This window comes from Perca flavescens, chromosome 3, assembly GCF_004354835.1.
Source record: "Perca flavescens isolate YP-PL-M2 chromosome 3, PFLA_1.0, whole genome shotgun sequence".
NCBI lineage: Eukaryota > Metazoa > Chordata > Actinopteri > Perciformes > Percidae > Perca > Perca flavescens.
In genome coordinates, this window is record NC_041333.1 from 8,471,924 (window position 1) to 8,485,886 (window position 13,963).

The following is a 13,963-nucleotide window of genomic DNA, read 5'->3' on the forward strand; positions in this document are numbered from 1 at the left end:
AAAGTTATAAACAGTCATGGGAGCACTAAAGGACAAGGCAAGAGTTATTAAATTAAATGAGCAAGGATTTAGACATATTAGAATAAAGTTTTCTGGCTGTTCATTTCGTTATTTCCATGCATACTGTAGTGACTTAAAATAACACATGAAAGTTGGCTAGTGGCGACATTTTACTTTCTGCCCTATGCAGAGACTGTCAGGCACTTGGGTCCTATACAATGACTGTAGCCTATATATGAATATAGAGTCTATGGTCCTATCATGTCAGACTGGCGCACAGTCTGACGCCAGCAATACCCTTAACCATGTATACTAATCTAGCCTTAAACAAAGCCATTTACTGATGAAGCTTGTTCTGTGTGGCGCACAGATTTCAGCCCCTAGCAGGAATTACTCGGGGCACAAATAACCTACCGTCTACAGTCTACACAAATAGGCGGATCTGTTCCTTTCTACAGTCGTGTTCAACCAAGTTGCGTGGATCTGCATGCTGATCTTTCGTGCTGAATCCAGGCAGCATGTCGACGGAAGGGGAGTATGAGTGCATAGTGATTGGGGCCGGCGTGCAGGGCTCCTTCACGGCTTATCAGCTGGCACAGAGGAACAAGAAGACTCTTCTGCTGGAGCAGGTGTGTCCCACACACAAGTTTGTTCCGTTAGTTATGAACAGTCACTGCTCAGAGACTGCAGGCAGTGGTGGAATGTGACCAAGTACATTTACTCCAGTAGGGGAGACCGGGGATAGTTGTTTTAAACATTTTTGACTGTATCTTGGAGCTCTTTTTGGCCAGTGGGTTTAAAATGTGATACAAACTAATTACATATGTCGTAGCTGTTATCTCTGCAACCCAAACAAAAAATGCATGGTTTACCCTCAAACACAAGGAGGAAAATGTTAGACTTTGCCCCATGGTCTGGGTTAGTTGCATTTGCGGCGCCAGGGAGGGGCTAAGGAGTGCTGTAGCTACCCCTAAGATTGCCATAGCACCCCCTTAGCACCCCCAAGAAATTTCTGTGGTTGATTTATAAATAAATAAAAAATCGTTAATTGGTAAATAGTAGAATTTATATTTGAAAAATGAATAAATACATTAATAAAACAAACCGATTATTTTTAGGCTAAAAAACACAGGTGATCGTATAGAGCTCAACAGTCCCGCCCACTGCGAGTTCCGGAAGTAAAAATACAATGCAATTTCTCCATTGACAAATTGGAGTATAAGCCATAAAATGGTAACCGTCGATGGTAGACTTAAAGCCAGCACGCCGACGTGACTAAGCAATTCTATATGCTCATATAGACGCCAAAAATCACCAACCTTGTTTTGAGATAAACGTATTTATTCACGATGTCTTGGATAAGTACTCCATTACCCACTATCCTGAACTCATGCTGGTGAGGAGGGGGAGGAGGGGGAGCTGCCTGCACGATCCGTCACGAGGATTTACAACACTGCACGAATCACGATCTGTTCCACGCTTCTGCTGTTAGCCTCCGCTGGGACGCTAACGTTAGTTTACCTAACAGCTAATTCGGCTAACCGCTAGCTGACAGCTTGATTCAGTCTAAAATAATGTTAACTCAAACTAAACACTGGGGAAAGCAGGCTACAGCTGATGTAACAGCCGTTATATATTTTAACGGTTATTTTCAGGTTTTATTTTGAGGGTCTTTTAAAGTTATTACATGCTGTCTCAGCTAGCGGTTAGCCCAATTTAGATGTTAGCTAAACTAACGTAACTTCCTTTACTCAGTGGTGCATGGTGGTTTATGGGATGAGTAGTTCCTTCCCTCTGAAATAACGATATGTACACATGTACATGTCTTGTACCTTTTGACTTATTTTGGATTTTCTGTTCGTTTTTTCAGTTGAAATGGTACGTTGTATTCATATGAGTCACGTACCATCTGGTTAGCCAAAGGCATGGTCTAAAACTTTTTATGTACGGATTTTTCCAGACGTAAATGGGAGAAATAAATGGGAAATTTACTTCCAGAACCCAAGGTCTCTCAGAGGAGGGGCGGGACAGCTCTATTCGGCCAAAGGGTGCAGCACCAGTGGCGGCTCCTGAAAAAATTCTCTGTGGGGGTAATTTTTCTGATGATTTAGGTGACCTATTCAATGGGTACATTAAGAAACAGAAATATTTCCCCTCTAGCTACATAAGTTAGAGGTGGAAAGCTTTGTAGGTTATTAGCATCCAGCCTTCATAAGCAAAAATGACATGGCTCCAAAATTAATTATTCCACTTATTCATTACTTACATTAATCCAATGTTGTGTGATGCAAAACAGCTAAACAGGACACATTTTTAAGAAGATATGTCCATATATGTCAATACCAGAAGCAATTATTGACTGATCTCAAAAGTGTTGGCTTACAAAAGCAAAATAAGTTATCACAGTAAAAATAAATCAAGGGTGTTCTTTCACATTCCTCAACACTGCATAAACAATATGCATTTCCATAAATAAATGAAATATCAGCTGAAAATAGAGCATGGTGTTTGTTCAGATTGCAGGATCAGCAAGAGCTTTTATCACATTTCAAAGGTAGTTCAGCCTAATAATGTTTTAGACCAAAGAGAAGTCCACACTTTAAACAATAAATAGTAACAGCATGGCAATAATAAGTAAACAAATTGTTGAGAGAAGTGGATCTTTAGAACTACATTTTCTGGAATGTAGGATATGACCAAAGTGCTACTTAATAAAAGCAAAGTAACGTCCCAAATAGGAGAATGAACAAGTGAGGCTTGACCTAGTGGTCTGGGCATCTTGGCTTTACACATTTAAGACCAAACCAGAATGATGAGGTGCTGCTAAATTTAACTAAAGAATTCGGATATACACATGAATTACTTACTTCAAAAAGGCCTCATGGTTGAATGGGAAATATGTGCACCAGAGCATAATTCACAACAAGCGAGCAGGAGCTTTTGATAGAGGCTACCGAAAACATTGATGCAAGTTATTGGTCATAAGCAATTTGTATAGACTTCCATATTCTGCCCTCTTGTATAGATTTGTGAAAATGAACATGAACAGGGATAGACATTTTGCCTAAAAACAACAGTTGAAAATAATTTCTAGAAAAGGTAAACACAGCTATCTGTATGGCTTTGTAAATATGAACAACCATATTCTGGCCAATTGTATAGATTTGTAAAAATGAACATGAACAGATTTCTTTTTTTTTTTTTTTAAATGAATGGAAAAATAACTATTTAAAACAACATCAACTATGAACTGATTTGGCCGTGTGTGTGTGTGTGTGTGTGTGTGTGTGTGTGTGTGTGTGTGTGTGTGTGTGTGTGTGTGTGTGTGTGTGTGTGTGTGTGTGTGTGTGTGTGTGTGTGTGTGTGTGTGTGTGTGTGTGTGTGTGTGTGTGAGTGTGTGTGAGTGAGAGAGAGAGAGAGAGAGTGGCTACATTACTTGTACTGAAACTGTGCTCTTCTCTCTTTCAACTGCAGCAAAGTGGTCAATGATTTTCTCATTGAAATCGGGCATGTTGAGGACTAGTTCTCTCTCCATGGAAAGCATGGCCAGTACATTCAGACGTTCCTGGCCCATTGAATTTAGCAGGAATGTCTTAACCCGTGTCAAAGTTGAGAAACATCTCTCAGCTGCAGCTGTTGTCATGGGAGTAGTTATGAGGTTGTTCAACAGAGTCCTAGTCTCAGAGAATGTCTGGCGGAATTGTTTTCTATAACTGCAAAATAGCACCAGGGACTGTTTGCGCCTGAACACGCCTCCTCTTTTTGCTGAATCGCCCCCGGGAGCGCAAATACATTCCCTAATTTACCGACGTGCGTCTGTGGAGGGAAAAGTCCGCTGTGTGTCGGGTGCAAAATAGGAATGATACATGCGTCGGTGTACAAAGTCAATTGCGCTGAGTGCAAGATTGGGCCCTATATGTGATGCACAGGTATATGCAATTTATCCATGTATAGTACAAATACTTCAGTTCCACTTAAAATGGGCAGGGATGCATAAAGTCTTTAGTGTTTAAGTTAGCCTTTGTGTCTCACCTAGCCTGGATGTTCAGCACAGTATACAGTGGTGCTCATAAGTTTGAGCCCATGCAAAAGTTGACTAAAAAGAGGAATAAAAGAAAAAAGAAAATTGGTGTCTTTACAGTTTGGATTTTTCAAATGTTTTTAATTAAGGTTTTAAGATCAATTTTTTACTTTTTTTATTCCTCTTTTTAGTCAACTTTAGCATGTGTTCATACACTTATGAGCACCACTGTACAGTACATATAGTATATAAAGTAAGCTAGATTACACCACTGGCCACATATGAGAATAATATAATTTCAAACACAAATGCAGTCTCCTTTCATGCATACATTTTGAAATGAAGCTCTGCTTTGACAAAGATCGAATGATATTGTTTAATCTTGCCTCATGGCCTCGTGTGGATGAAGCTCTGGGCAGTCTTCGTGCAACAGTCTGGTCAAGAATGCTGGTGCGTTAGGGTGACCGAAAAAAAAAAGTTGCAATCCCGTTCAGATCGGAAAAGAAAATATTTTTTTTCACTTTTTTGATGTGAGTGGTAGCTTGCTGCATGATCAAATTTAGCTGACGCGCATAGCAATGCACATAATGGGCATTCTTGAAATGCTCACGCACCTTTGCTGCACACCAGCCTTCTCTCCCCTCATCACACTGGCTCCATCGTAAGCTTGCGCAATGAGTTTGACTTTCTCGTCGTCGGCAAAAAGATCGTTCAGTCTCTTCAAAAGCACAGTGGCGATTGAGACTGAGGTTGATTCCGAGATGGGAAGGAACTCAAAAAAGTGCTCCTGCACTTTATGGTTGCTATCTATGTACCTCAGCACAAGCACCAGCTGTGTCTGTGTAGAAACGTCCGTGGTCTCGTCAGCTTGGATGGCTACTAGAGGTGTGAATCTTCACTGATCTCCCGATTCGATTACGATTATCAGGTCAGTGATTTGATTCGATATCTCGATGCATCACGATGCTTCAAAATACATTTTTCTATTAAAGCCATATAGGATATTTGACTTGACAAACTTGCATTGTCAAGTGCAATGCCCAAGCTGCAATACGTAACTTTAGACTGGAATGATGAAGTGTTTGGGTTCATTTCTTTAAGGTAGCTACCACGAAGGTTTACCTATTTTGGATTAGTCATATACCACCCTACTTTTAACCAGCAAATCTATTGTGCTGTATTGGAATAACTGTCCCCAGACAACTCTTTAACAAAAAATGTATTGTTTACTGAACAATAACTATATAATGTATAAATAACATTTAGCCGTTAGATTGAATAACAAAAAAAAAACATAACGCAAATCACACTCTTCATATATGCTAACTGCAATATTTCTTCAAATGATATTACACACATTAGTCTTTAGTCTCTAGTTTCTCTATCAGTTTCCACTTAAAACACTCCAGCTACACAAAATGATTCCTCCTTACAGCAGTTTCAATGTAAAACTTACTCAAACCCTGTTAAACCACTGTGTTGCCACATTCCTACTCACCCACACACACCCACACACCATCACACACAGCCACACATGGCGAAAAAAAAAAAAAAAAAAGTTGCGGGCTCATGTGTACGTGCAGCAGCCAGCAGGACGTTATCTTCAGTGAAGCAAACGCACAGAAAGTCCAAGAAACACAGCTCAAACACAAAAACGAAAACCATTCACCAGTTAAGACAAAGTCCTCTTCAGCAGGGAAACACGCTGTCGTCCTCTCCGGTCCAAAATCGACATCTTCCGAATCAGCAACTCTCCGCCGTTAGCTCCAACTTTAGCCAGGCACACTAGCACAACGTTTGTTCTAAACCACTGCTGTTAGACAGGAAAAGTGCCGTAGTTTTGCTAGGCCTGTGTATAGTAAAGTTTTTTATCGGTGATACGTTGCTTCTTCACCGCGGTAAGAAAAAAACTATACTAGTATGGCGGTTAACCGCAACCCCCTTAAGAGAGTAGCGTAAGTTAGAGCAAGAATAGCAGGGTGCCTTAAGTGAGTGATGTCAGTGCTCGTGTGGTCGCGCAAGGAGAGCGAGCGGTAACGGAGAGTAGTGTACGAGTGCAGCTGTGAGGAAAAGTGAGAGGAAAAAGAGATAACAAAGATGATGTAAAGTGAGTTAAACGTGAACAATAAAACGACAAGCTTCTCAAGACACGGTGGCTTTATCTGTTGTCAATACTGCCAGTAGAGTGAATAGCATTACCCCCGAAAAAGCATCGGCTTAAACCATACAACATATGTTCAATTCAATTTTATTTATAGTATCAAATCATAACAAAAGTTATCTCGAGACACTTTACAGATAGAGTAGGTCTAGACCACACTCTATAAATTCCAAAACCCCAACAATTACAGTAATTCCCTCAAGAGCAAGCATTAGCAGTGGCTATTGCGACAGTGGCAAGAAAAAACTCCCTTTTAGGAAGAAACCTCGGCAGACCCAGACTCTTGGTAGGCGGTGTCTGACAGGGCCGGTTGGGGGGCGTGATGAACAGTGGTGATAACAGTCACATTAGAAGTCACAGTGACTTCGAAGGTTATCGTGGAAGTTCATGTCATAGCAGGGCACATTGTGTCATACTGAGTAGTGCAGTCTCCTATACCGGATCCTGACTACTCTGTGCATAGGAACATCACAGCAGGGCGTTGCGGGATGTAACGTGGCGCTGCAGACCACGGGTGGATGCTGCAGGATGCGGCCGGGAAATGCAGAGAAGAAGAAACATAAGGACTCCGGGGAGTAAACTCCCCAGAGCTAGATTAGTAACAAGCATTTCTGGGACAGGATGCATACAAAAGTAACAAGTAGAGATGAGAGAGCAGCTCAGTGTGTCTTAGGGAGGAACAGCCTCCCCGGCAGTCTAGAATTGAAACTTAAGAGAGGCAGGTTAAAGAGAGGTGCCTGGTCGGGCTAGAACTCTCCCCAACCGGATTGGGCTGTACTGGCCTGCCTCCCTCTACTCTCGCTAGATTATTAATTATACAGTATATAAAACTGATGACTACGAGGAGAAGCAGGTGGGCCGGGTTAGGCGGACGCTGCAACTCCTCACTCCTTAACTATAAGCTTTATCAAAGAGGAGGGTTTTCAGTTTACTCTTAAATGTGGTGACGGTGTCTGCTCCTCAAACCCAGACTGGGAGCTGGTTCCACAATACTGGAGCCTGATAGCTGAAGGCCCTGGCCCCCAGTCTACTTCCAGAGACTCTAGGAACCATAAGTAGCCCCGCATTCCGGGAGCGCAGTGCTCTAGTGGGACAATAAGGTACTATGAGCTCTTCTAAGTATGATGGTGCTTGACCATTTAGAGCTTTGTAAGTCAGGAGGAGGATTTTAAATTCGATCCTATATTTCACTGAAAGCCAATGCAGAGAAGCTAATACAGGAGAAATATGATCTCTTCTCTTAGTTCTCGTCAGAACACGTGCTGCAGCATTCTGGATCAGTTGGAGAGTATTAAGGGACTTATTTGGGCAACCTGACAATAAGGAATTGCAGTAATCTAGTCTAGAAGTAACGAATGCATGGACTAGTTTTTCAGCATCGTTTTGAGACAGGATATTCCTAATTTTGGCAATGTTACGAAGATGGAAAAAGGCTATTCTTGAGGTTTGTTTTAAGTGGGCGTTGAAGGATATATCCTGATCAAAAATAACTCCTAGATTTCCGACAGCAGTGCTGGAGGCCAGGGTAATACCATCCAGAGTAACTACAGTATATCTTTCGAAAACGAAGTTCGGCGGTGCGTTGGTCCTGTCACAATAACTTCAGTTTTGTCTGAGTTTAACATCAGGAAATTGTGGGTCATCCAGGATTTTATATCCTCAATACACGTTTGAAGTCTTGCTAACTGACCACTTTCATCTGGCTTAATTGACAGATATAATTGGGTATCGTCTGCGTAACAGTGATAGTTAATTGAGTGTTTCCTAATAATATTACCTAGAGGAAGCATATATAAGGAAAATAGAATTGGTCCAAGCACTGAGCCTTGAGGAACGCCATGGCTAACTTTAGCGTGCTTGGAGGGTTTATCATTAACATTAACAAATTGGGATCGTTCAGAGAAATAGGACTTAAACCAGCTTAGTGCGATTCCTTTAATGCCAACTAAGTGTTCCAGTCTCTGTAACAGGATCGTATGGTCAATAGTGTCAAATGCAGCACTAAGATCTAGTAGAACAAGAATGGAGACAAATCCTTTGTCTGCAGCAGTTAGAAGGTCGTTAGTAATTTTCACCAGTGCCGTCTCTGTGCTATGATTCTTTCTAAATCCTGATTGAAAATCATCAAATAGACTGTTGCTATGTAGAAAATCACATAACTGATTAGCAACCACCTTCTCAAGGATCTTGGATAGAAAGGGAAGGTTAGATATAGATCTATAGTTTGCTAAGACCTCAGGATCTAGGGTGGGTTTTTTCAGAAGAGGTTTTATCACAGCAATTTTAAATGACTGCGGTACATAACCTGTTAGTAAGGACATATTGATCATATCTAGTAATGAAGTGTTTACCACGGGTAACGCTTCTTTGACTAGCCTCGTTGGGATGGGGTCTAAGAGACAGGTAGATGGCTTAGCTGAGGATATCTTTAACATTAATTGTTGAAGGTCTATAGGATAAAAGCAGTCTAAGTATATGTCGGGACTCGTCGTTCTTTCTAGCGGTCCTGCATTTAAAGATGAACTGTTAGAAGTTAAGGGCAAAAGATGAAGAATTTTATCTCTAATTGTTATAATTTTATCATTAAAGAAGCTCATGAAGTCATCACTACTCAGAGCTAGAGGAATAGATGGCTCAGTTGAGCTGTGACTATCTGTCAGCCTGGCTACAGTGCTGAAAAGAAACCTTGGGTTGTTCTTGTTTTCTTCTATTAATGATGATTAATAGTCTGATCTGGCTTTTCTTAGGGCCTTCCTATAGGTTTTCAGACTGTCTTGCCATTCCAAACGGGATTCTTCCACTTTGGTGGAGCGCCACTTACTTTCGAGGTTTCGTGAGATTTGTTTTAATTTGCGAGTTTGGGAGTTATACCAAGGAGCTAATTTCGTTTGCTTTATCGTCTTCTTTGTGAGAGGAGCGACAGAGTCTAAGGTCGTCCGTAGGCAAGTTGTAGCACCGTCTACAAATGTATCAATTTGAGAGGGACTGAGGTTAACATAGAGGTCCTCTGTTATGTTAAGGCACGACATAGACTGGAATGCTGTAGGAATACTTTCCTTAAATTTAGCTATAGCACTGTCAGATAGGCATCTAATGTAGAAGCTGCTCTCTGGTTTAGTATGGTCAGGTAGCAAGAATTCAAAAGTAATTAAAAAATTATCTGATAATACCAGATTCTCATGGAAATATTATTAAATCCTCAATTTCAATACCATATGCCAGCACAAGGTCGAGGGTGTGGTTAAAACAGTGCGTCGCCTTGTGCACACTCTGACTGAAACCGATTGAATCCAGTAATGAGTTGAAAGCAGTAGTAAGGCTATTGCTGTCAACGTCCACATGGATATTAAAATCACCTACAATAAGTACTTTGTCTGATTTAAGGACTACACATGATAAAAACTCTGAGAATTCAGATAAAAATTCAGAATACGGACCTGGAGCTCGGTAGACAACAACAAATATAATTGGCTGTTCTGATTTCCGTGTTGGATGTTGAAGATTAAGAACAAGGCTTTCGAAAGAGTTATAATTTAGTTTGGGTTTAGGGTTAATTAACAGGCTTGAATCAAATATGGCGGCAACTCCCCCTCCTCGGCCTGAGGAATTTGAGTATTAATATGACTGGGAGGGGTGGCTTCATTTAGACTAACATATTCTTCATGGCCCAGCCAGGTTTCAGTAAGACAGAATAGATCAATTTGATTATCAGAAATCAATTCATTTACTAGTACTGCTTTAGAAGACAAAGATCTGATATTTAGTAATCCACATCTAATTTTCCTATCCTTTTCTATCATTGCAGTGGTAGTTTTAATTCCAATTAGGTTGTTAAGTATTGCCCCTGTCATGTCACGGACCTTGGCACCGGGGAAGCAGTAGACCTTGGAGGGACCGCTAGGTAAAGGGGGAATGTGGAGGTCCCTTACCACGGAGCTTCCGATGACCAGCGTGGAGATTGATGAGTCCGAGGGGGGAGAGTCCGCCCTCAATGTGTGCGTCGACTGTGTGGATGTACCAGGATGCCACGTCCCCACCAGCGTGGGGACGTGGCAGAGAAGGGAACTCCTCGTTGTTCATCAGAATGCTGTAGCGGTTTTCTAGTTGTAGGGGTTGGGCTGGGGCTGAGCGTTGTCCTGACCGCCTGCTCTGGTGCTTGCTTACACGCCATGGCTCAGGCTGGTGTGGAGTGGAGCTGGTCAGCAGAGCTGGCTGGGTCCTTGGCAGAAGCCGAGGAGAGACAACAGGGACAGAGGTTGTATTAGTGCGTGGTGGGGTGAGAGTATTGCAGGGCACAGTGGAATCAAAACATCCGTCAGTGTGTGTGTGGGGGGAACTTCCAATGATAATGGAGTCGAGGAACTGTTCACTTGCCTTGATCTGGTGGAGAGACAATATTCTGGCTTCAAGTTCCACTATCTTCTGGCTGAACAGGAGGCACGAGTCACAGCCAAGTGAACAGCTGAGGGGGGGCATTGTGTAGCTTGCTAGTTTAGCTAGTAGCAACGTTGATGGAGGCCTTCTCGTAAAACCTAAAAACCTAAAAATGTTGCAGTCATAGACTGTATAAATAGATTGCAGTGTTTCCATTTCAGCTCAATGTGAGAGTCTTTACTGTGTCTTGCTGTCATTTAAGGCCGCGTTGCCTTTTCTCCTCTCCGTTGATCTATTCCACAGAAAAGCTCTATTGTCAATAAAGTTAAAAATAAAGTAATTTTTAGCCGACAATGGCACTTCGCAGCACAGCGGTCTAGCAGCTGAGCAGACAGAGAGCAGAGAGGGCAACTCGGCACTCCACTAACTTGTTGCTCTCACTACCAACGTGAGCTGCTCTGTTTAGGCTCTGTTTAATGTCTAAGTTTTTTTTTTCTCTCCATAACCTCTTGAAATAGGAGAGAATGCAGTCTGTTGCGGCTGTAAGCGGTCCAACAAAGTACACAGAGAGACGCATAAATACACTGTGACGCGCTCACGATTGTATTGCAATGCAGGCTCACCAGGTGATCAGGTGAAGCAAACAAATATGTTATCACTTCCGCTCAAACCGCGATGAAAACGCCCACCACCTACAATACAAGTGTACAATATAATAATCAATAAATAATATAAATGAGACCATAAACAACATACACTATGTGGATCCTACACTGTCGATGAGGATGATTGTTGCTTTCATAATATTTAATATCACACGACATGTGTTCTCCTGTAACCTTCGCCAGCAAAAAGTAAAAAAAAAAAAAAATGCGGTGATGGCGGTGGTGATGTCATCACCGCTTTAGTGGCACGTCACCGCGGGTATTGCGGTGATGCGGTTATCGTCACAGCCCTTAGTGTAGCTACACCTCTTCTTCAGCTTCGTTATTACACTTAGATCGTTTCCAAGCTAACTATTCTAGTGTCTCTCTGTGTTTCTCAGTGTTTTCTGTGTGTGTGTGTGAGTGAGAAACAGGTGAGAATGTTATTTTTCATTTGAATGTTTATGCCGCGGCTGGAAAATTAACGAGCGACGTCATTACATTATATGGTGGGCCACTGCATCGATTGCAGCATCGTCCATGTGTTCCCTCACGACCGCTAGCATACGCTCCAGTAGCTCGTTTTGAATTGTCTTTGATGTGCCCTTGAAGACTTTAGCATTTTTAAGATGCTCATCAAACACCTCATCTAACTGTGCCCCAAAGTTGACAAGTCCAAGAAAAATACCAGGGTTGGTGGAGCCCTCAGTTTCATCTTTGCCTCGCAAAGCTAACTGAAGCACTCCGCAAAACTTCACACACTGGATTAGCCTGTTGAGGATGTGGCGGTTCTTGCTAACCTCATCGTTTTGGCGACGGACAGCTAGCCTGTATCCCTCATCCAGTTGAGTGGCAATGTTCACTCTCCCCAAAGCAGACAATCTCAAACAGCTATCCATGTGGTTCTTTGACAGCTCATGTTTCTTTATCTTTTCTGAAAGATGGTGCATGTCCGTTACACCAGTCGCTGTCCAAGCAATGCTGTCTGCCGTGCCGCCTTCAGGGTGAAAAAGTAAGCAGGGGTAGCAGAAGACTGCATTAGCTACATCGCAGCCTGCTAGCCAGGTTTTTTGTTCATACCAATTTTTGGAAAATCCTCAGGTGTAGGACTTTCCCCCTTTAGTAGAAACCTGTTGAGTTATTAAATTTGGTCTGGGAGGTCCTAATTGTTTCGTTGCCAATTTATCTTGATTTGTTCGCCGACTAAAAGGAACTTCTTTCAAAGAGACAATCGAGTTGCACTGAACGCTAGCCATCTTGACAGTAGTACGTGAATTGATTGACGCTGCTACCTGCTCTTTTCTTAGTTACGTTCATGGTTATGTTACGTAGGACGAAAGCGCGTAAGTGCAAGCCCTCCTGGAACCCATAGAGATTGTATTGAAAGCTCTGATATTTGAAAAAAATTGATTTTACATGAGAGTCTATGAGAGACTTCTGGGGTGATTTTCAACCTGACTGGCCGGGCCATTTGAAGCACGACTTTAGCCTGATTGGACACTTAGTGTCCAATCAGTGCAGATCAGACGTCTAGATTAGAACACTGATAACGACTGTTGCCGTGATAGAACTGCTTATAAAAAAAAATTGCCAGTGCGTTGCCCATATCGCCCTAATGAACCCCTGTGCAGCCAACATTGAACATATGACCTTACTTCCGCAGTAAGGTTTTCACTCAGAAGAAGAAGAGCTCAATATTTGGAGCTGTTAGGATTAGAGAAGTGAGTCTAGCAACGCTAGCGATGGATAGTTTTTTACTCCCTAAACGTCAAGGTGTGGAGACTTTATCAAAACCTGTAAATGAGACTGAGAAATATGGTGAACTTGTCACCAAACGGTACGAAGAAAAGATGACCTGACCACGGCCGTGATTGCTGCTGAGGATGCTTAACGTCACCCTGCTGTAAATGACATTAGACCAGGGGATCGCACAGCCAGGCCACAGTGGGTGAGTCAGCTGATAGGGGTCCATGCAAGAACTACTCTTATCTCTGTCTCGTAGAAGAACATTACAGTGAACATGTTTACAGAAATGTGAATAAATGGATCACCAAATCTAATGTTATACACGACATGGGTGACCATATATGTATGGCGTGAAGACCAGTGAAGGATATTAGAAGCACTTTTCCAGTGAGTGCTGAGCGTTACTGCACAGCCTCCAACTGAGAGAGACGACGTAGATTTGACATGAGCAACGTGTCTGAAAGTTGTAAGTCTTCTGGTAGCTGTGCCAAGAGAAATCTCAATCATTCCCAATCTTGCAGAAACGGAGAGCGTAGGCATATGTAAGGAGATAACATAGACACAGGCTAATTATTGCTAACTAAAATGCTAGTTAACATTAGTAATTAAACTTAAACAGCTAATGTAAGTCGAAACTGCCTGCGAGCTTCTCCTGTACTATACACTGAGAAAAATGTGGAGTGAAATTTACTTAGAAAAAGCTAGGCAACAATTTCCACACAGAATTTCTTAGTAAATTTGACACAGTAAATTCTCAAGTAAACAATACTTACAATGTAAGAACGGTTTCTATCAAAGGCACTCAAGTAAACTTAACTAGCAAGTAGTAAAATGTACTAAGCAATCATGAATACAATTTAGTGAAAAACTAGTAAAACTTACTAAGGAATAGTGTGTAACATTTAGTGAAAAACTAGTAAAACTTACCAAGGAATAGTGTGTAAAATTTAGTGAAAAACTAGTAAAACTTACTAAGGAATAGTGTGTAAAATTTAGTGAAAAACTAGTAAAACTTAC

General features: G+C 41.8%; 1 protein-coding gene across 1 annotated transcript in view; it reads left to right on the forward strand.

Moving 5' to 3' along the window:
* The first annotated feature begins 303 nt into the window (after positions 1–303).
* pipox (pipecolic acid oxidase) overlaps positions 304–13,963 on the forward strand; it is a 90,186-nt gene continuing 76,526 nt past the window's right edge. The window contains exon 1 of the mRNA XM_028574502.1: positions 304–629. Coding sequence (XP_028430303.1) covers positions 519–629 — 111 coding nt within the window. The 5' untranslated portion in view covers positions 304–518. The remainder of the gene's footprint in view (positions 630–13,963) is intronic.